Source organism: Penicillium lagena, assembly GCF_028827675.1.
Source record: "Penicillium lagena strain IBT 129212 chromosome Unknown utg000003l_segment0_segment0, whole genome shotgun sequence".
Classification (NCBI taxonomy): domain Eukaryota; kingdom Fungi; phylum Ascomycota; class Eurotiomycetes; order Eurotiales; family Aspergillaceae; genus Penicillium; species Penicillium lagena.
In genome coordinates this window covers 1,119,350-1,140,035 of record NW_026623224.1, presented here as the reverse complement: position 1 = coordinate 1,140,035, position 20,686 = coordinate 1,119,350, and the positions used below count along the sequence as shown (strand labels likewise).

Below are 20,686 nucleotides of genomic sequence, written 5' to 3'. Positions count from 1 at the left end.
AATAATATGCTTCGACGAAAACCTACAGCCATCGCAGTCACGTCTGAAGACGTCGCTGCATTTGAGGAAGCGCGACTTCGCAAGCTGGCCGAAGAAAACAAGCAGCCTGAGCATGCTAAGGGTACTTCGACGGTCGGTTTTGACCCAAGCGACGAACTAAAGCCTCTGCCAGGCGACAAGGCGAGGATTGTGCGATCCCGCGAGGAAAGAATCGGCATTGGTCGGCGTGGTTGATTGTGTCTACGGCGACAGAGTGGGTTAAGCAGCTTCAGCCATGAATGTCAGGAAATGATACCTCACATCTATCTATATGTCGAGAATCTAGCCACAAAGAAAAAGAAGTCTTCTTTTGATGCTAGGAGCAGCCCTCGGTCATTATTTCTTGGCGCTGCAATCCTTGTCTCTTCCTTTGGGTCCCCTCGAGTCGGAATTCTCCAACTACAAACCGAGTGCCTCAAAGAAAACAAATACACGAAGCGGTCTGCAGCTGCGACTCTTCTTTCACGATCTAAACGACAGATACCGACTGTTTGATACAAAGAGAATTATTGGAGCCATTGAATTACGGTCTGGATTCCATGCAACCCACCGAAACAGTGAATCCGAAGGCAGAGGGTGAGAGGGAGTTGTGATGCACAGCAAAGTTCGTGAAATTGGTCATGTCAAGTAGCCGGCGGTGCCTGCATTGCCCTCAACATCACATCCCATCCACTGTCGCTGTGCCCTAGTTGTATTCCATGACACCTTGCTTTATGTTCCATGGCGCCGATTATGAAACAGAGAGCCAAATGAAAGAGGTATAAATATACCAAGACAAAAGACAGGGCAGCCGAAAGGCGCCCGTCCAGAAGAGAGGAATCCAGGCAGTAGAAGATTTCATCCACGATGCCGCTTCATCATATGATCTTGGGAACCGAGATCAACCGAGTAGTTCCATCGCCGCTTCAGGCCCTGAGGGTCATACACGCTAGCAACGCTTTGCTGCCAATCTCGGGCCGTGATCATCATCGGAGGTTGTTGGAATTGTGGAGAAATAGATTGCTGTGGTGCAACAGAAGTCACTTTAGTGGGCGAGTCGTATTGAACGTACTGATCATGCACCATATTGGGTACGCTCTGGGCCGCGTTGTTCATAGGCATTGGGGGCGAATTCGTGCTAACGGAGGAGGGTGCGACGGAGAAGGCCATGTCCCATTGGCTAAATGAAATCCTGGGTCAGCAAAGATACGATTTCCCACCGAAGAAGATTACAGATGATCACATACTTGATGATTCGAGTCGGGTCCCAACTATTTTCATCTACCAACGGTGCATCCAGTGGATGAGTTGTAGGGGGCTGGTGGGGCACCATTCCTAGGGACTGCAACTGGGAGGATGTGTCGGACTTGGAGTCTTCAGTACCAGCCGAAATTGGAGGAGTTAATGGATGCATGTTGAAACCCACTCTGGATTGGACATTGGCTGGGACTTGACTGAGATGCGGATGATAATGCGCGTCAAGTGGCGGGCTGGGGTGATATGGCTCCGAAGGACTCCCATATGGAAAGCTCGGTTTCAACTCAAACGGGCGACTCGTATCGGCGGAGAAGGCCAGCCTCAAGGAGTCGATCTGAGCTTGGATTTCCGGCATCGGCCAGGCAGCCGAGCATCGCTCAAGGATTCGCATATGCCGAGTGAAATACTCCCGGGCGTCAGAGTTAAACTGAGGATCGGGAGAAGTGATGGCAACCTGCAGATGTCAGACGCATACGGGGGAAATCCGTGTCAAGGAACACAAACCAGGTGTAGCATGGTACATGTGAGAATGCAATAGATGGCAAAGTTAATACCTCTCTGCATATACAGCAGACCAGGTAGACCAAACTGCTTGAGAATAGCCTCTTGGAGTCGACACAGGCTTCGAGCAGAAGAATAACATAGCGACATGTGAACCTTCCAGCCACCCCCAGCTGTAAATGATTGTGATGCAAGCAGCTGCGGGCGATGCAAGAGAATTATCCCAAGGTGGCAGTGCGAATGCATATTGCCCACAAAGTGTGATGGAAGCCACGGAGGCGAACCATCAGCTGGGTAATTGACCTGCAAGTCCGGGGGTAAGTTACGAAGCCAGTCGGTGAAGAGCGGATTCTTTTGTGCAAAGCGAGGGTCGGCTTCCCAATCCTTCTGTTTCTTTACTTTGTGATAGACATCCGCGATGATGCGAATGTGGTGAGCATTACGAACAAAATAGGCGTGCTGTCGGGAGCGGTCAACCTCGTACTGATCGAGACCTCGGATGTCCAACGTCGGACGCATGTCCACTGTCTCTGGATCGACGCCAAAATCCGATCGGCCTGAAGGACTCAGTTAGACCACCATTTGGGTCAAAAAGAACAAGAGGGTTAAAAGTTACCTTGAGGTGCTCCAATCATGACTTCAACGACCAACAGAGCCTGCCATACCCGTGTGGACACCAAACATTCAATCGGGCTGAGGTCACAAGGCTTGCCTTCCGCGTGAAGACTGTAATGCTCGTGGATATCCAAATCCTTGGCCATGGATACAATGGTCTTGACGGTCTGCCAGGATCTGTAGTAATATCCTTTCTTTGGGCGGGATTCTCTGGCCTTCAACAGAAGAAGCAATGCTTGTATGGTACTCAGCCGCGGAACATCCATGAAACTTGGCTCGTGCCCTGCCAGAATAAAGTTAGCACAGGTAGTTTTGACGGGATTGAATGTAAATTGGTTTCGACTGACTGTTTGCCAAAGCGAGCCACTGGGCACCTTCTGAAGCCTCGTCGGACAGTCGACCCGCGCACGCAAACAGTGCTTCAAGAAGGAGAGGGGAGATAGAAGTCCGATCGTTCTGCCATTGATAGTAAAGATGGGAACGGGGGATTACTGGCAGGTAGGGGTGAATATCATCAAAGAATATCTTGAAATAAGCCATCACATCTTCGTCCGCAGGCATGAGCTCTGGTGGAATACGAATCGTTGCGCCGGCCCCCGTGCTCAGAGGCGGAAGTCTGTCCTCAGTATCGTCTTGAACAGGGGCATCAGGCTCGACACGGTCCGCCCTCTGTCTTCTGATGTATGGGGCTTGAAGGAAATGTCAGTGGCGTTTCCCATGGCTGTTTGACAGCATTTTGAAGTTGGCGAGAGGAGGAAACCTACCGATGCCAGATTCGTCGATCTTCAACTCGCCAAGGACCTCGCTGAGGTTCTCCGCTGTTGATTGTTCCGGCTCCACATACATCTGTGGTTGTGCTGGGAAAGGCTGTTGTTGCCGGTATGATTGCTGTGGCATTGCCATCGGAGGAGAGCTGTATATACCGGGCTGGCCTTGAGGCGCCTGGACAAATTGGGAATATATCCCCATTGAGTCATAAGAAGGCATCGTGCCCATTGCAGCTTGACTAGTGTCCCTGTAAGTCGGAGGAACCGGAAAAGAATGATGCGAAGCTTCGGAAGGAGCAGAGCTGCCTCCAGCGTCTGTTGAAGCTGCATCAACCTGGGTTTCCGGAAACTCTCCATCTTGGCCGATAGCCGGAGGAACACAAACGAGCTTCAGCCGAGTGCATGCGGAACAAGGCCATGTATTCGTTGTGGCTGCGTCGCATTTGATTTTTCGTTTCCGGCAACCATTACATGCCCGCATCACTGGGTATCACGCACATCAGCATCTGACACATGGGATTCGGAGTTTCTTTCGCGTACCTTTCAATCTCTTATGCCGGTTATGTTCGTCCACGAACACATAATCTATACGGAAATCAGATCAGCGGCCACTTGGAATGACACGAAGTAAACAAATCAGCTTTCTGGGGTATGACGGACTTTTTTGGCCTTCTCGAGGAGGCCCCGACGGAGGCGTAAAAGTGTAACCCTGCATCGCTGGTGACAAAGTTTTGAGTTGGCGAAGATGTACAATTGATACTTTTAGGGGGATTCCAATTTCATGGAATAGTCAAGACGATATCAAAGAAATCCAAGAAGATATATGTGCAAAGGCCCGCCTTTGAATCACGTTGAGATCGGGGAGAGAGGTCGTATCAGCTCGCAGAGATGACGTCGACAGCAAACGGAAGCAGGGATTATATGCACAAGTGTAGTGTCGTAGCAACCAATAGACATCGGAAAAGGATCAGAGGAATAGGGTGTCCAGAAAGCGTCGAACAGGAGCAGGTCATCGAAACAGACCCGTTCACACAAACGCGACAGAGCGCCCGATGGATAGTGCGATCCTGCTGGAGAGTAGCTGGGGCGTGTGGGGGGACACGGGAATCGGACGGAATGGTCGGGAGTAGAGTCGCGAAGTGGTCACGGGGGATAAATCAAGTCGATGAAACGGCTGGGCGCATTGCCGTCGAATTGGGCAGGGGGAGCGCGGATGGGCGAACGGGATCCGTAGAGGCTGAGAGCATGAGCAGCTTGTCGAACAGACTGAACAGGAGAGAGGTATTAGATGGTCATAGTGTCGACACAGTCGGAAGAAGAAAAATTGGGACCGAAGGGGAGAGACAACAGGAGGGGTAGGAGATGGTGGTGGTGCCGCTGAGGAAGGAGGTGAAGCTGAGCGAGCGAGCGAGCGAGAGGATTATTGAGGGGCGGACGGGTTGCCAAGTGGAACCGAAGGTGGAGAGCGGCAGATCGTTTGTATACCGATCACTCTGATTATTATACTACATATATGAAGGTTGGACCTGATGATGCAATCATATTTAAATATATATGTATATCATACAGGAAAGGATGTCCTCGACATCCTAGGAGGGGACATACCCCCCCGAGTCGAGATTTCACTGGTTATTGACATAGACATGGGGACACCGCTACGGTGCCATAGTCTTTAGGCAAAATGCCCAGGTCAAAGGAGGGACTCAGCCCCTGAATGATCATGGTGATGAACCCCTATTTTTCCCCAACTTATTATGTTGGCTTCTCAAACACCAACTGGCCGAGGCTGGTCTAGCTGAGGGCACGTGATGGAGATAAGATCCTTGCTCCCGTTATCGCTGCCCCTCGACCTTTCTTTCTCTCTCTCTCTCTCTCTCTCTCTCTCTCTTTCGTCCATCTCCTTCTCGCACTGCCTCTCCCACACCCATTCACCATGGCTGAGATGCAGAACTCCAATCCGACCATCCTCAATGCGGCTGATCTGCCCACCCGTCTACGCCCTGCGGTCCCGCACAAGCCCGGCTACGGCACCGGCATCTTTGCGTCGGCTCTGCCCTCACCTGCCAACCCGGCTGACTTCCTCTGCGCCAGTCCCTACGAGTCAGAAGACTCGGATGATGACAATCTCCTTGAGGAGCCGATAGATGAACAGGAGATTTACGGTAAGACCTCGCTCCTCTAGTGTGGGCGGTCACTCACAAGCCAGCAGATCTCGTAGGCTCGGTTTCGGACCCTGAGCACCCCGTCTCGCTGGGAGAGCTGGCTGTTGTCTCGCTGCCCGACATCAAAATTACTCCGACCCTCCCGAACGTCCCTGATTCGCCTCTGCAGACCGTCACCGTCCTTATCACTCCCACCATCACCCACTGCAGTCTGGCCACCGTCATCGGCCTTGGGGTACGCGTTCGCCTGGAGCAGTCGCTGCCTCCTCGCTTCCGTCTGGATGTGCGTATTAAAGAAGGTACCCATAGTACGGCAGATGAAGTCAACAAGCAGCTCGCGGATAAGGAACGGGTCGCTGCTGCGCTGGAGAATGGAGCGCTGATGAAGGTGATTGCCAAGATGTTGGAGACCTGCAAGTGATTCCATTCCCCGCCAATCTATGTACTTTTAACACTGGGCCCGCGGTCCATCGAGACCATGATGTTTATGCGGAATACCTGACATGATGATAATGAGACCATTTTGCTATGACACCAAATCAACCACCAGCGTAGTGTCTATTAGAGATAGAGTACATGGGCAAAACTCCTAATAAGATGACTCCAGATTCCCACCCAACCCTTTTTTCTAATCATCATGAGTCCAAAACGCCACTCTCCTTCAGACCCTTCCACAGCTCCGGCTCCAGGAATTTGCTGACCGTGACATCCTCCGCCAGGCCTTTGCGGCGCCTCGTCTTCAGGACAAAGTCTCGCGCAGTGGCCATCGCTGGTGCCATTTCCAGCGGCTTGAGTTTGACGTCTCGGTCTAGTGGATCGCCGGGCACCACACTCCACTTATCAAAAGCGAGACTGAGCTTGGCCTGACCCTGGGTATGGATCCGTAGATCGGTTTCAAACCCGAATGAATCGATCACCGGGATCAAGCCGCGAACGGAGTACAAGGGCGTACCGGCAATCGGACCGTCCGAGAGGACGTGCCCTCTGCGCCGAGACAGGACCGTGTAGACCGAAGCAACGGCATCGGCGGGCCCCGTCATCGTACAAGAATAGATCGGTTCCATGAGACGAGGAGATGCCATCAGGAATGACGAATACACAGCCCGGCGGGCGGTGGGAATAATCTGACCTCCTCCACGGTAGATGGCTTGATCGGCAAGGGACACGTCGGTGAGTTTGAACTTGGTGTTCCGAATCGCTAAATGAGAGTCAGTCAGTCAATATCAATGGATTTCGGGGGAGTAAAATACTTACGTTCTTCACACAAGGGACCCTCTCGCGTACCCCAGCTGAAGCCCTGGGTGATGGAGTCACGAACGGTGCCGAGAAGCTTCTTGTCCACTTGTGACGGTAATGTATCATCCTGGAGGATATTGGGGCCCAATTCCTCGGGGCCAAATGCCCAGATACTCCGGGCGGCGAGCTTATCCCAATCAAAGTTCTCCTCAAAGTACCGAGCCACCTTGCGGATAGGGTCCTTGATGCTGACCTTGCCCCCTTCGATCCCCTCTGCGATGCCATCGTCCAAGGGCTCCGCAATCATGGTAATCTTATTCTTTTTGTTCGGCGTGATCGAATAGCACATGATCGCAGAGGTTTCGACCACGGTTTCACAGAAACGAGTGACGGGGTCGGACACTTTGATCTCCATCTCGGAATACAATCTGCGCAGATCATGCATCACGCAGTCCATGTAGAGCTCTCCAGTTCCCAAGACCACATGCTCACCAGACTCTTCAACCTTGGTGGAGATGAGCGGGTAGCTTTTATTGATTTTGCGCAACCCTTCCAGCATCTTGGGCAATTCAGATGGGTTGACTGGCTCGACGGCGACTTTGAAGACGGATTCAGTCATGTGCCGAAGAGGCCGGAAGATATATGCTTCTTCGTCATCATCCAACTTGAGAGGCATCAGAGTCGCCGTTTTCACAATGGAATTGTCCACGCCACCCAGCAGCACCCAGTTCCCGGCGGGAACACCATTCGTGGAGATGTTGTAGGCTGTCTCCGCAATCCACGTATCTGAAATGGTGGCAACGACCATGTCTTCTTCATCCTCGGGCGTGTATCCCTCGCCCAGAACGCGGACTTGCTGGCCCGGTCGAGCCGTACCACTCATGATCCTTCCAAAGGCATTGAAGCTGGCCGCGTCGGTTGTGCTGAAAAGTTTGGTGACATGGATCACCAGGGGGCCATCCTGGTCGCAGGAGGCCATGGAAGCCGCGATTTTTGTGTCCAGAGGGCCGGTGTAGTACCGATCCAATTTGTGCTGGGCACCCTCCACCGGGGATGGGACGTGCTGAACAAGCATATCCACAAACCCGGTGGCAGGGCCGAAAAATTGCTCACAAACCAGGTTGAGCAGCTCTTTTGCATCCGACTTGAGCTGAGACGGCTTTAGGCTGACTCCAACGCTTGCCAGGGTCTCTTTGAGATCCTCGGGGCTCTCACTGATCGTATGGGAGTAGAGCTTATAGATGGGCTCCAGGACAAACTTGACAAACGACCGTTTTGCGTTTTCCTCCATTCCCTTGCGAGTAAATTTGCGGCTCCGTGGATTGTAGAAGATATCCCCCCACAGTCGCGCAGCAAACTCTGACGAATCCAGCCGTGGATAGGTGTCTGCATACATCCGAGCGAAGGACTGCAAAGTGAAACACCAGTTCATCGAGCTAGACGCAAAGGCAACATTGCCCTTCTCCGGGCTCAAGCGCCGCTTCTCGCCCTGATCTGACAGAACACTCTCGATCACCGTGTTGACTTCTTCGATCACATGCTTCAGCTTGAAATAGGCGTCGTTCGGCGGCAGCTTCAGCTCCATAATGAGTCGATCCATCTTATTCACAACCAGAGTCAGGGGTATATCCTCTAAGACCGCATGTTTGATGATCTGTTCGGTGTTTGCTTGAACGCCCTCGACGACATCCACAACGAGCACCACGCCGTCGGCCAGGCGAACCGAGGTCGCGACTTCATCGACAAAATTGACATGTCCCGGAGTATCAAGAATGTTGAGGAGATGCGACTTGCCCTTGGTTCCCTGAAGAACCAAGCTCATTGGCGCCGATTTGATCGAGAGGCCGCGTTCTCGCTCTAGAAAGTGGACGTCGGTGTATCGGAGCTGCTCTTCCCGTCGTCGGCCGATGCGCTTCTCTAGCCGGTCGGTCAGATCGTGGGTCTGCTTCACCAGCATGTCCATAAACGCGGTTTTCCCGTGGTGCAGGTGGCCGGCCAGCGCGACGTTCCGTATTTGCTCGGGGAAATTGAGGAGATCTGTCATAAACTCGCGGGAGAAATGCACGGGCGGGAGTTCGGTCTCTGAGATTGCAAACTTCTTTTGCTGAACGGGGGCGATGATCGGTTCGGACAGCGGCTGCGCATCTTCTTCCTGGACCATGGTTTCGACGTCGGTGCCGTAGACTTGGGATGCGCTAGGATAATACTGCTTGTCCTCGTGCAAGACCACAGCGTTCGAAGGGCCCTCTGTAATTGATGGGGTGAGCATGGCCCCAGGATCATTGGAGGCATAACCTACCGTCGACCTCCATTAATTGCTGGTCATGGACCACATCTTCCTCCTCGCCGTCGTCCTCGCCGTAGGCGTCCAGATTAAAGGCATGGACCTCCTGTTGGACTTCCTCCTCGTCGGACTCGGCGCCACCGATATAGTTACCAAACTCATCGTAGAGGTCGTCCATCGTGGGTAGAGTTTGGGTGGTTTCGTTGGTGGGAGTTGAAGGACGGAAAGAATAAGTAGAAAGAGTTCTGGGTGGCCCGAGCGTCCAGTCAGTCACACCGGCCCACCGAGCATACTGTGGGCTACACTGTATCTTCTGTTCTTCTTCCTTTTCCTTTCCCTTCCCTCCCCCCTTTTCTTTCTCGTTCGATTGATTCATTATTTCCCTCTCATCTTCTTACATACTACTACCACTACTGCTATCACCCACCATGTCTTCTTCCCTGCCTCCTGTCTACATCGTCTCGACCGCCCGCACACCTGTGGGCTCGTTCCTGGGGTAGGTGGCGGAGAGATAAACTCGGTTGTTGCTTCAATTGCTAACATCGTCTGTTTGTAGCTCACTGTCCAGTCTGACGGCCCCGCAGCTAGGTTCCCATGCGATCAAAGGTGCGGTACAATTCTGCGTGCGAATATCACTTCCCAGTACTAACGCCATTTGCAGCGGCTGTGGACCGGGCTGAGGGTATCAATGCCACCGACGTTGAGGAGGTCTTCTTTGGCAATGTCCTTTCGGCCAAGTGAGTGGCACACCCTTCAGATCGGTTGGGACCCGGCTAACCTTTCTCTCTGCAGCGTCGGCCAGAACCCTGCCCGGCAATGCGCTATCGGTGCTGGGCTTCAGGACTCCACCGTCTGCACCACAGTGAACAAGGTGTGCGCATCTGGTCTTAAGGCTGTCATCCTCGGTGCCCAGACTATCATGACCGGCAACGCCGACGTTGTTGTGGCCGGTGGCACCGAATCCATGTCCAACACCCCCCACTACCTGCCCAACATGCGCTCCGGCGCCAAATACGGCCACCAGAGTCTAGTGGATGGTATCATGAAGGACGGCCTGATGGATGCCTACGGTAAGCAGGAGCTTATGGGCCTGCAGGCCGAGGAGTGTGCGCAGGATCATGGATTCAACCGTGAGCAGCAGGATGAGTATGCCATCCGCTCCTACGAGAAGGCCCAGGCCGCGCAAAAGGCTGGCCTTTTCGATTACGAGATTGCGCCCATCGAGATTCCCGGATTCAGGGGCAAGCCTGGCGTAACTATTTCTCAGGATGACGAGCCGAAGAATGTAAGCACCGTTCAAATTGGCCCATGTGAATCCAGCTGACGATGGGCTTTCTTTTTCCCCAGCTTAACCCCGACAAGCTTCGCGGCATGAAACCGGCTTTTATCCCCGGTACTGGTACTGTGACCGCGCCGAATTCGTCACCGCTGAACGATGGTGCCTCCGCCGTGGTCTTGGTATCCGAGGCCAAGGTCAAGGAGCTTAACCTGAAGCCCATTGCCAAAATCCTGGGCTGGGGTGATGCTGCTCAAAAGCCCAGCAAGTTCACAACCGCCCCTGCCCTGGCGATCCCCAAGGCTTTGAAGCACGCAGGAGTGACCCAGGATGCCATTGACGCCTTTGAGATCAACGAAGCCTTCAGTGTGGTGGCACTGGCCAACCTGAAGCTCCTCGGTCTCTCAGAGGACAAGGTCAATATCCACGGCGGTGCTGTGGCGATTGGTCACCCTCTCGGAGCCAGTGGTGCTCGCATCCTGGCCACCTTGATCGGAGTCCTGAAGGACAAGAAGGGCAAGCTGGGCTGTGTTGGGATTTGCAATGGCGGCGGCGGCGCGAGTGCCCTGGTGATTGAGTCTCTGCTGTAAAGAATGGTAATGATGGACGATATGACGCCTGCTAGTGCGAATATGCGGAGTGAAAAATAGAATACCCAGATATATAGTTGGCTATCGATTGAAATGAACTAATTACGGACGACCATTCTTCTTGGAGAGTACAGTAGATGCACATCCATCAGAGATATATTTACTATACAAAAGATAAACGAGACAATACTGAACGCCCCTGGGGGCTGAACTCTATAACATTACTCATTTCATGCAAAGGCACCAACAAAAGCCATTAGGATGGCACCACAAGCCACTGACACACAGGCTTCGATCCGCCGCCGGCCTTTGAGGTTCTCATAACTGGATTCGCTCAGAAAGTCCTCCGCCAGAAGTTCAACGAGACCTGCGAACAGGAGAAGGCCGCTGCTGATCGCATTGGTGATACCAACCATGAGAAGACCTGTCGTGCTTGCTGGATCATAGAGATTGTGGAGCACCAAACCGATAGCCTGGCCAAGGGGAGTGGTCGTGCCGTACGCCAGTGACATCAGCCACGGCTTCATCGAGGACGGCGCAAAGAGATCCGGAATCAGTGAAGCGATTCGAGACCCAAGCGCAAATCCCTCGAAGGTCTGGTGAAAACCGATGGCGACCAGGAGGACGATGAACGAAGTGCCCGTGGCCACGCTCAGCGCCATGCCAATGAAGATGCTGTGAAACAGAATCCCCGCTTCGAGAAGTAGGCACTGCAGAAGCTGGCGTTGTGGGTTCTGGATCGGCAGCTCCGAGTGCGTCTGGTGCCGATAACTTCCACTCAGACGTGGCCGAAGGTGCTGATGAGACGTTCGTGACGTGTGCCCGTTGGCGGGCGTATCATCATCAGTCTCTCCATCATTGCGCTCTTTATCCGAGAGCGTACCTGTTAAGCGCCGCTGGTCAGACCCATGGGATGAACCAGATGGCCGATCTGCAGCTTCTACCCGATGGTTGTCGAGATTGTCAAGGCGGATATTGTCCGGGGCTTCGTTCGCCTCCAGTCTCGAATAACTGGTGCCCTCGGGTCCAAAATCACTCATCGAGTCGCGCCCAATTTCACCGATGAGATTATCGTACTCATTCCCATGAACATGGCCCGCACCTTTCATGGCGAAAAACATCTCAACGCATACAACGGCGAAGACGGATATCATAGCTACAAAACCGGCCATTGCCCGGTACGTTACGCTCCAGAATCGAGGGAGACACGGGTCCGTCAAGGAGACAAAGGCCGTCGGAAGCAGATGCACAAAGGCCGTTGCGATGAGCACGCCAGTGCCAAAGTGTCTTGATATGAAAAGAAAGCGGCGTGGAATCGGGAGACGGGGAAAACGACGAGCGAGAATAGGAAATGAGCATGCTGATTGCACGCGAACAGCAATCAGCCGGGCCCGCCCAGAAAAAGGAATGAGAGAGAACGTACCGAATGTGCTGAGTCCGAGAATGAGGAATAGCGCCATAACATGCAATGGAGTGTTGTAGGCCCCGCGCTCGGTGGTGCCACATGCTGCCGAGTCGGCATCTCGTCGCAGGAGCTCTGCTCTCAACAAGGAATCGGGGATGTGCGCCACGGAGAAGGGGTCGTCTGGGGAAGGAACGTTAGGGAGTGAGTTGAGTGCAACCGTGGCAATCATCGAGACTAACCTGAAGAAGGACCATCCGGCCAGGCCGGAGTAGCCGGCATCATTGTTGCCGAATGGGAGTCACAGAGGGTGTTGGGGCCATTCCTTGAGGCAGTTGGTGTAGGCAAGTTCCGTGTAAAAGACACGCGGTGGGAATCTTATTCGGGATTAGTCATCTGTCAATACTCTTCAATGGTGAACTATGAACTACAATAATAATCCTTGAATAACTAGATAGAGAAATCAAACCCGGTAGTCACCGCAAAACATTGAAGAAGATGCTGACTCGCTCATAGTCGATCTCCGACCCCCCAGTCTTGGGCACGCCTCGTGCCGGTCCTGCAATGGCTTCCACGTCGACCTTGCTCATGCCCGGCGGCAGCTGTATATCATAATTCAGAGTGGTAGCCTCCCCAGATGTCGGATTCAGCCGCTGCATGCCCATGAGAGTGGCCAACTTGATCTGTCGCTGTGGTGTACTGGATGCTAAGGTAGGCCGCACCGTCAACAGGTTGTGTGACGAGGGCAGGTTGATCGTGATCGACTGCTGGGCAACCGTGGCCGACGGAGGGATATCCAAGCAAAAGTCTTGCGGCAAGGCGAGCGTCGGATGGGTGAGTATCTGAATATTCTGGATCAGAGCAGAGCTGGCGTCTAGGACACGGTTAGTAGCTGCATCAACACCGCATTGGGTGACCAAAAACGAACCTTGTCCAGGCCGTCGCAAATGAGAATCCATGCCGGGGGGCTGTTGGTACGGTGTCTGATCTAATCGCATCGTCAACAGAGAGGTCACTATGTAAGGGGATTGAGATGGCTGGGCCAAACGCACTCTCGTGATAGGGTAACCCCCCAGGCCCGGGAAGCGAGTGTCTGGCATACCCCATGGGAACATTCAAAGAAGGCTGTGACATCTCGTACTGGGATGACACATCATCCTTGATTCCCATAGAAATGGTTTGCGATTGCTCTACAGCGGATGGTGTGCTCGATCCCGGACTTGCAAAGCCTCTTCGGAGTCTCGTCCGAGGGGACATTCGGTGCGCGTCGAGCTCTTGACTAGCAGATCCCGCTCGGACAAGGTCCTGTTGGCGTTTCAGCGCTTCGTTATCGACCGTGACGCCGGATCGACGTGCATCATCTCGCGAGGGCGGGTCCGAGTTCTGCACAGACATTTTCAATGTCAACTTTTGGCCCATTGGGTTGGGCGTCATTGAGCCCATCTTGAGTTTGATGCGAGGCGGATCGGGGTCTCCATCTACCTGAGGGGGATCCAGGACCAGCTTTTTGGCTTCTGCAACTCGCCGTCGAAAATATTCCTGGTCGATTCGTCAATGGGAGAACTTGAGAAATCATCAAAATAATCTTACTTCCAAGATGCCCGCGAGATTGCTGATATCGCTGCCATCCTCGTTGTATTCTCTGGCATTTCGCCATATGTAGCTGACCTCCTCTTCAAAGGCCTGCCAGGTTGGATACGCGGTCACCTTAGTAGGGTTGTTTCTGATGTCTGTGCCGCGGACTTTCTTTTGGATACTCCTGATAGACACAGGATGCTGGATGATCTCATAGTAGTCACGATAGAGATTCCGATCAGGCTTCCCGATGAACGGATAGGAAACCTCATCGCCACTGGATCAAGGGTCAGCCAATAGACGGCAGAAAATGGGTCCGGTCATAATGCTCACTCGTCGTCTCTTAGCCGTGCCAGCTCTGTCATAATCTTATCTTGTGCCTGCTGGAGGGTATCGCCTTCGAAACTCTCCTCGGTCTCCTCATCGTGTTCCTCCTCGTCATCCTCCTCCTCTTCCTCCTCCTCCTCTTCCTCCTCCTCCTCGTCATCCTCCTCTTCATCTTCTTCGCCGTCTGAGGCCCCTTGCGATAACCCTTTGTCTTTCGCATCTTCGCTTGCCCTTGCCCCTGCTGGAAGGCCACCGTGTTGCTTGATCAATTTGGGCATAAGGTCGATGACCATCCTTCGGATGCGCATCGCATCGGCGAAGATCTGGCTGGAATCCTCGTTATATGATTTCGCATTTTCAACCATGAGGACCAAATCCTCTTCTAGTGCCTCTGTCGAATCATACTGGTGGTCGTTCAACTTATCCTGTTGTGAAGGGGTCAGGTGAGCAGGTGTAAATGCAACACCCAGGCAATACTGGGGAAGATAGCGAGCGCGCACCTTGACAAGATCCAATGCGATAGGGTTCGGAATAGCTTTGTAATATGCGGCGTTCCGCTTCTATGCTCGAGCATTAGTAGAACCTCCGAAGGCAATTGCGGAGCGCGTGAGATGAATGCGACGTACTCGGTCAGGCAACTCCAGAAATTCCTCAGCAATGAGACGACCCCTATAGGAGAGCCGGTGTCAGCACCTGTGGCAACAAGCAATGCATGGATGAGTGCGCGAATGTAGCGTACCTTCGGTCCTTTGCTGCTTTGATTTGCGACAAAAGCTCGGAGCCGATATCTGTAATCATTCGCGAGGTGTCGGAGTCCATGTGGTCATCATCATCCTATTTCGTGTCGTCCATAATTAGATTGTTTGAATAACCATGGTCTTTGCGCATGAAGGACAGGGCACGAGGGTTGCGCTCGGATGTTGCTCATCCAGCTCCGTCGCACGGCGCGTCCAGCGACAACGCCCACGGCCACTCGAGATCTACCACATTCGTGACATCCACAGAAGAGAAACTTACCGACACTTTCCGGCGCTTCTGTCCACGGAGCCTGGTCTCTGAGGGCGCAGCCACGGCCACGCGCCGTTTGGTGCTCATATTGGGGATTGGTCCGGCAGAAGTGGCGAAGTTATGCGCGAAGAAAGTGAGAAAGCAAAAAGCTAGTTCGTCGGATTCACAGAGCGCGCTGAAAAGCAATGGCTGATCTCGAAGATCCCAATGGCCAGCCGACAGGCAGAAGGACGTGTTGGGGGAGACGCGCCCATAGTTACTGGGTTCAGGTGGTTAGTCAGAGCGGTATTACCGCCTGAGGCAATCAGGCATTCAGGCACCTCACGGCTCGGTCTTGTTCTTTCCCCTCCAAAACAAACCAAGTCGACCATCCTGCTATCGCTCGTTTCCCCCTTGGTTTTTTCCCTTCCTCTTCCCTGTCAGTGCACATCCACGCGCCGGAATAGCACATACATTCGGTGAGCGCGTCTCCATCCCTCCACCTCCCCCGATCAGCTCACGCGCCTCGCCTACCACCCCCCAAGATCCGTCAAATTGACCACCGTTAGTCGTCTTTGACAGAAACCTTGCACATATCACCGCGTGTTTATCCTCCCATCCTCTCCCCGATGGAGATCGATCCGACCAGAAGAAACAAAAAGCCGCGTCTCCTGCTAGAATCCGAGCGAGAACGGCTGGATGAATTCATCGACTCAATCCACTATTCGGCAAGGTACCGGAGGAACCGCTGCCTCCAAAGTCAATCACTAACGCAAACAGGTATTCCGATGACAAGTTCGAATACCGCCATGTTCAGCTGCCCAAGAACATGCTAAAGAAAATCCCGGCCGAGTACTTCGACAGCGCCAAGGGGACATTGAAACTGTTGTGGGAGGAGGAGTGGCGCGCACTGGGGATCACACAGGTGGAGGTTGCCCAATACGACCGAAAGAACAAAAGCTAACCTGCTTCTCTCAGAGCTTGGGATGGGAACACTACGAGGTGCATGAGCCAGAACCGCACATCCTGCTATTCAAGTTGGTCTTGTCCATGGACACCATTTTCTCGCGCGCCGCTAACTCACCGAGCAGGCGCCCTCTTAACTACCAGCCTCCACTGACCCAGTAGCCTGGTGGTGACGGTGCATTGGAACATCGACGGTTCTGGCTTCTGGCTTTCAGCCGACGGGTGGTGGTGGGACAAAGATCCACCACCATGAAACTGTCTGGTAAACACCAGGAGAGACGATACCATTCGGGGGCCATCATGATGGTATGGACATGCGGAATGAGTGTGTTCAATAAGGGTCCCCCCTACAGCTTCGTAATGGAAGTTCTGAAATGAGACATGGTTCATTTATTTTTCTCTGTTGTTTTCCTGCTCCGTTGCCTGACCCGACGAAGTGGACGGTCTCCCTAACATGTACGGTCCCGGTGGCTTTCAGACCACGTTCTTGGCCAGCCATTCCTCCCACTGGGCGGCCGTGAAGCTGCTGCTGATACCAGGCTCTTCCACGCCCTGCGCACTCGTCAGTACCTTGGGTATCTCTGTGTCGATGGGGTCGGGGACTTCCTACGTTGAAGTACACCGTTGGCGAAACATGGACCCCCAGGGCTCGATCCGCCTAGATGACATTAGAAACATGCGATGTGATGGCCAAGTCCGGTGCTTACCTTGATCATGAATTTGATGTCGTTGGTGACTTGATTGCCACTATTCAGACTGCCATTCTCGCCGGGTGTGTCGCTGATCGTCAGCAAGTCCAGGAATTGCTTGTCGTCCACGCCGACACTCCCAGCAATTTTGGCCAGACGGGCATATGTCTTGTTCCGGGTTTCGTTGACCACGCTAACATCGAAGAACTCGGTCTGGTGTTGGAACAAGACCGCACTGAATTCCCAGAACTTCTCGGGGGAAAGTTGGAGGACTGCCGCCCCGGCCTCGTGGACGAGGGTCGACGACGGGTGCCACGGTTGAATGTGCTGGCGGAAGATGACCTGGAGTTTCGGGCTGTACTGCTGGGCAATCATCGGTCGGAGCGCGTAGAAGGTGTTGAACAGCTTGGCCGAGAACTAGAGGCCGGTCAATGGTTGTACATGGGATCTGTCTGGCGAGGATAGGCTAACCGGACAGACGTAGTCGAGATCTGGATAGGGAGGTTTAGTTCAGTATGTAATTGTTGGTCGGATTCATCAATACCTACACAACTCGAGCGTGTGGGGAGAGGGTCCTGCTGAGGCGAGCTTGATACCCGCGAATTTGGGCGGCACAGACATGGTATAGGTACTATGTTTGGACAAGGGGGGAAGAAGAGGAGGGAGAGGGAAAAGAGAAGGAGGAAGAAAAGAGGTAGCAGAAGAAGAGCAGATGCCAGCCAGTGTGGGGGGGGAGTGGCGTCATCACCCCGCGATCTAGTTAACTACTGCAACTATGTACATTATTGATTATCATGATCATCATCATTATTATTGTCCCAATCACCCCAGCGCCCGTTGTCGCCGGAAGTTCAGGTCCTTCAGCAACAGGTCCACCGTTCGCCATTGACCGGTCGCTGGATCATATTCGCCCTTCACTTCGAAACGGCAGAATCCATTCGGGCCCTTCAGGCCCACCGGCCCGGAGATAAAGAAGGTGCCTCGGCGAGGAGTCCGTGGGGTTCGGCTCCGGTAATCGCTCAAGCGCAACTTGAAAGCCATCGACGCCAGGTATAGATCGGATCCGGGGCCAAGGTTCGGCAAGGGGAGCCGTTGTAAGGAGGAGAGGATCGAGGATGGGTGCGAGATGGCTTTTTCGGAGCTAGGTGCTGGTTTTTCCTGCAAACCGTCCGGCATTGGCAAACCGGGAGATCCGCGCTCTTGAACTGCATCCAGGTTTTCACCGTTTGGTGAAAGACGACCCTCCGAGAGACCCTCCACGACATCCAGTGCCTGTCCTTCGGGATCGGTAAAGCGGGTCCATTGCCTTTTCAAGACCAACATATAGGCATCCTTAATCGCGAGAGCCACGTGGACCGGTTTCATGTAACTCTGCAATCGATCACCCATTTCGGGATCCAGAGGTTTGGAAACCCAAGATATGCCGTCATCGGAGTACTCGATCCTGTGTTTGGTGTCAGCAGGTGCTACAGTCGGCCACAAGCAACCACATGCACTTACCCTGATCGCATGTAGTATGGTGGAGCGCGGGAGGGAAACTGATGGACCAGCCAAAATCCGGTGATCGAGATGGGGCCCCCGAGGATTTGCGATATTCGACCAGAGACGGAATCCTGTACAATCGTAGCCAGTTCCTCTTTTGCAACAGTCAGTAATTCGGGAGTCAGACAGAAAAAGGGTCGTCTCACTTCTCAACTTTTGAAGTTTTTGGCGGTCCATGGAAATCTTGACAAACTGTTGCCATTCCGGGTCCGCTGCTGTGTACCGCTCGCCCTCTTGTAGCCAGGACCAGCCCAACGGGATGAACAGAGGACTCTCTGCTTCCACCTCTTCGACATCGCCTCCGCCAGGTTCATTGCCGCCGTGGAGATTTCGACTCGCAGCCACCTGGCTGGGTTCCTGAGCGGAGTCGGTGTCGTCTGCGTCGTCGTCGAATCGGACCAGCACGAAAGTAGTCCAGAGATGAAATGCTGTGCCGTATAGCAAAGCCTTTGTGACGAAGGACCTGAGCTGCATGAGCATGATGGCTCCAGGAGGGAGGACGTTGAAATACACACCTGATCCAGGGCCGCCTGAACCTTACATGACGGACATTTGGAGGCTCTGTATGATGAGAGTATGGAGCGCGGCGGAAGACAGAGGAAGCGGCGCGCGCAGGTCGGAGGAGACGCCTGAGCGGGAGCATTGAAAAGAGGAGTGAAAGAGGTAGCAAAGAAGAAAAGAACGAAAGCAAGAAAGAGGAAGACCAGAACCGTGGACGGCCAGGCTAGTCCACAGGATGAGTCTAGAGCCACGTGACCTTATCACCCGCCTTCCGTCCAACGGAGTTACCTATGTAATTGATTCTCTCTGCATCACGGCTTCCCATTCTTCTTCAAACATGCGCTGGTCCTCCCGGATCCTGGCCCTGGCCGTTACAGGTGCACTTGGAGCAAGCGCCTTTGATGCCTCTCTCTTCACCTTCCACCTTCAGGATGGACAAGAGGCCGTCTCGGAAGATGTCGCCCACTTGATTTTGGAGCTCCGGACCAAGTCCTCTCTCGCAGCGGTGCTGGGCAAGATGGAAACAGAGACCGCGGATCAGTTGAATCAGTTTGTCCAGTCCGATGGTACGCTATTTGGAGGCGCCGATGACCATGACGCCCCCAAGAGAAGCTTGGTGCTGCTCGAGGGGATCGATGGGCAAGTGGGTATGTTGTTTGGTCCCTAGGATTTGTGGGCGACGACTGATCCTCCGAACAGGTTCGGCGATCCAAAAGAGCCAACCAAGCTATATCCGCGTACCTCATGCTTCCTCCGATTTCATGAACAGCGATGCTCTGGAGTCATTCCTCGGAAGTGATGGGACCGCAATCAATGGCAAACATTGCACCTACCACAGTACGGCCGGTCTGCCAATGACCTCTGAGGTAACTACTCTCTGATGCCAATCCAAGATTTGAATGGCCCCGAGTTAATGAGCACCTCACATCTAGAATGCCAAAAAATGCGTATCCGAAGACCCCATTCTCTCCTCCGGGGGGGACTTGCTCGGCCACGACTTTCTCAGACTCATTGATTCGGTGGAAACCTGGACCCCTAACGGCCCCGGACTGTCGGCTTCGAGAATACTACTGAAGGTAATGGAATGCCCCTCAGATTCAACTGATAGACTCTAATCAAATCACTCCTCTCAGTCCCAAAGTTCTTCGGGTGATTCTGAGCGCGTCGCCAACTCTTTGGAGTCCTTCTTCCACACTTTAACCAAATTATCTTCTTCCGGCAAACAGGAGATAACCGCCCTGATTCTACCGCGCCGCAATGACTCGGAACACAAGCTGGCCCGCCGGGGCATCTCAAACATGCTCTCTCGAGCCCCGAACCCGATTCAACCCAGAGCAGTTAGAAGGTCGGCCCAAGACTTGTCGGTGCCGTCCACACTCACCCCCGTGTGCCATGCCTCCAACTCGTCCTGTGTTGAAGCAACGAATAATTGCTCGGGTCACGGCCACTGCTATAAAAAATCCGGATCAGGCAATTCAGGAGCCGGGGACAGCTGCTATGCCTGCCGATGCACAGAAACAGTGGTGAAGAAAGACGATGGCACGACCGAGACCATCCAATGGGGTGGGTCAGCTTGTCAGAAGAGGGATATCAGCTCGCCCTTCTTCCTGATCGCTGGGGTCAGCATTTTGGTTGTGGCAATGGTCAGCAGCGCGATCGGGATGCTGTTCAGTGTGGGCCAGCAGGAGCTGCCGAGCGTGATCGGGGCAGGTGTGGGCGGCACCAAGGCCCCAATGTAAAGATCTGAAGGCAGAGGGGGAAATGTCATACGTATCTACTTTCATATAACCACCTAGGCTCACGGGTTCGTTCGTCACAAGTGCGCTTTATCCATTTGTAGATAAAATTGGAATGTAAATGCTTCCTCCACTTCATGTCATGAAACCGCCCAAAGTTGATTCCCCATCGATTTCTTTTGGACTTCCTGGTATTGCAAGGGTTAGAGCAAGCCCCGAAGGCTACCCTGGGAAACCAAATCGCATGGATGCCAG

General features: G+C 53.5%; 12 protein-coding genes across 12 annotated transcripts; 5 read left to right on the top strand and 7 right to left on the bottom strand.

Annotated features, from left to right (window-relative positions):
• Positions 1-6: 6 nt before the first annotated feature.
• On the top strand, positions 7-234 carry N7510_005614 (CDC26 family anaphase-promoting complex subunit; the record flags this gene model as incomplete). The annotated part of the gene is made up of 1 exon (XM_056977540.1): positions 7-234. The coding sequence occupies one exon, from the start codon at positions 7-9 to the stop codon at positions 232-234; it is 228 nt and encodes a 75-aa protein (XP_056833572.1).
• A 642-nt stretch (positions 235-876) lies between these two features.
• Positions 877-3,237, bottom strand: N7510_005613 (fungal specific transcription factor domain-containing protein; the record flags this gene model as incomplete). Its single annotated transcript, XM_056977539.1, has 6 exons — positions 877-1,198; positions 1,266-1,729; positions 1,780-2,333; positions 2,393-2,674; positions 2,739-3,080; positions 3,156-3,237. The coding sequence occupies 6 exons, from the start codon at positions 3,235-3,237 to the stop codon at positions 877-879; spliced, it is 2,046 nt and encodes a 681-aa protein (XP_056833571.1).
• Positions 3,238-3,657: 420 nt separating this feature from the next.
• N7510_005612 (uncharacterized protein) lies at positions 3,658-3,873 on the bottom strand (the record flags this gene model as incomplete). The annotated part of the gene is made up of 2 exons (XM_056977538.1): positions 3,658-3,743; positions 3,771-3,873. The coding sequence occupies 2 exons, from the start codon at positions 3,871-3,873 to the stop codon at positions 3,658-3,660; spliced, it is 189 nt and encodes a 62-aa protein (XP_056833570.1).
• A 1,218-nt stretch (positions 3,874-5,091) lies between these two features.
• N7510_005611 (iron-sulfur cluster assembly protein CIA2) lies at positions 5,092-5,741 on the top strand (the record flags this gene model as incomplete). Its single annotated transcript, XM_056977537.1, has 2 exons — positions 5,092-5,320; positions 5,368-5,741. The coding sequence occupies 2 exons, from the start codon at positions 5,092-5,094 to the stop codon at positions 5,739-5,741; spliced, it is 603 nt and encodes a 200-aa protein (XP_056833569.1).
• Positions 5,742-5,955: 214 nt separating this feature from the next.
• N7510_005610 (U5 snRNP component Snu114, putative) lies at positions 5,956-9,018 on the bottom strand (the record flags this gene model as incomplete). Its single annotated transcript, XM_056977536.1, has 3 exons — positions 5,956-6,518; positions 6,575-8,803; positions 8,856-9,018. 3 exons carry the CDS (start codon positions 9,016-9,018, stop codon positions 5,956-5,958), a joined length of 2,955 nt encoding a protein of 984 aa, XP_056833568.1.
• A 250-nt stretch (positions 9,019-9,268) lies between these two features.
• Positions 9,269-10,706, top strand: erg10B (acetyl-CoA C-acetyltransferase; the record flags this gene model as incomplete). The annotated part of the gene is made up of 5 exons (XM_056977535.1): positions 9,269-9,336; positions 9,397-9,446; positions 9,502-9,577; positions 9,633-10,125; positions 10,188-10,706. 5 exons carry the CDS (start codon positions 9,269-9,271, stop codon positions 10,704-10,706), a joined length of 1,206 nt encoding a protein of 401 aa, XP_056833567.1.
• Positions 10,707-10,936: 230 nt separating this feature from the next.
• N7510_005608 (putative ZIP family zinc transporter) lies at positions 10,937-12,340 on the bottom strand (the record flags this gene model as incomplete). Its single annotated transcript, XM_056977534.1, has 1 exon — positions 10,937-12,340. The coding sequence occupies one exon, from the start codon at positions 12,338-12,340 to the stop codon at positions 10,937-10,939; it is 1,404 nt and encodes a 467-aa protein (XP_056833566.1).
• A 244-nt stretch (positions 12,341-12,584) lies between these two features.
• On the bottom strand, positions 12,585-13,551 carry N7510_005607 (Bromodomain; the record flags this gene model as incomplete). Its single annotated transcript, XM_056977533.1, has 2 exons — positions 12,585-13,123; positions 13,329-13,551. The coding sequence occupies 2 exons, from the start codon at positions 13,549-13,551 to the stop codon at positions 12,585-12,587; spliced, it is 762 nt and encodes a 253-aa protein (XP_056833565.1).
• Positions 13,552-15,626: 2,075 nt separating this feature from the next.
• On the top strand, positions 15,627-16,125 carry N7510_005606 (cyclin-dependent protein kinase regulatory subunit CKS1; the record flags this gene model as incomplete). Its single annotated transcript, XM_056977532.1, has 3 exons — positions 15,627-15,730; positions 15,778-15,922; positions 15,976-16,125. The coding sequence occupies 3 exons, from the start codon at positions 15,627-15,629 to the stop codon at positions 16,123-16,125; spliced, it is 399 nt and encodes a 132-aa protein (XP_056833564.1).
• A 312-nt stretch (positions 16,126-16,437) lies between these two features.
• N7510_005605 (DsbA family protein) lies at positions 16,438-17,273 on the bottom strand (the record flags this gene model as incomplete). Its single annotated transcript, XM_056977531.1, has 5 exons — positions 16,438-16,515; positions 16,574-16,621; positions 16,671-17,069; positions 17,124-17,143; positions 17,201-17,273. The coding sequence occupies 5 exons, from the start codon at positions 17,271-17,273 to the stop codon at positions 16,438-16,440; spliced, it is 618 nt and encodes a 205-aa protein (XP_056833563.1).
• Positions 17,274-17,474: 201 nt separating this feature from the next.
• Positions 17,475-18,837, bottom strand: N7510_005604 (uncharacterized protein; the record flags this gene model as incomplete). The annotated part of the gene is made up of 4 exons (XM_056977530.1): positions 17,475-18,096; positions 18,153-18,288; positions 18,341-18,657; positions 18,710-18,837. 4 exons carry the CDS (start codon positions 18,835-18,837, stop codon positions 17,475-17,477), a joined length of 1,203 nt encoding a protein of 400 aa, XP_056833562.1.
• A 195-nt stretch (positions 18,838-19,032) lies between these two features.
• N7510_005603 (DUF3844 domain-containing protein) lies at positions 19,033-20,434 on the top strand (the record flags this gene model as incomplete). Its single annotated transcript, XM_056977529.1, has 4 exons — positions 19,033-19,342; positions 19,395-19,561; positions 19,628-19,771; positions 19,829-20,434. 4 exons carry the CDS (start codon positions 19,033-19,035, stop codon positions 20,432-20,434), a joined length of 1,227 nt encoding a protein of 408 aa, XP_056833561.1.
• Positions 20,435-20,686: the final 252 nt, after the last annotated feature.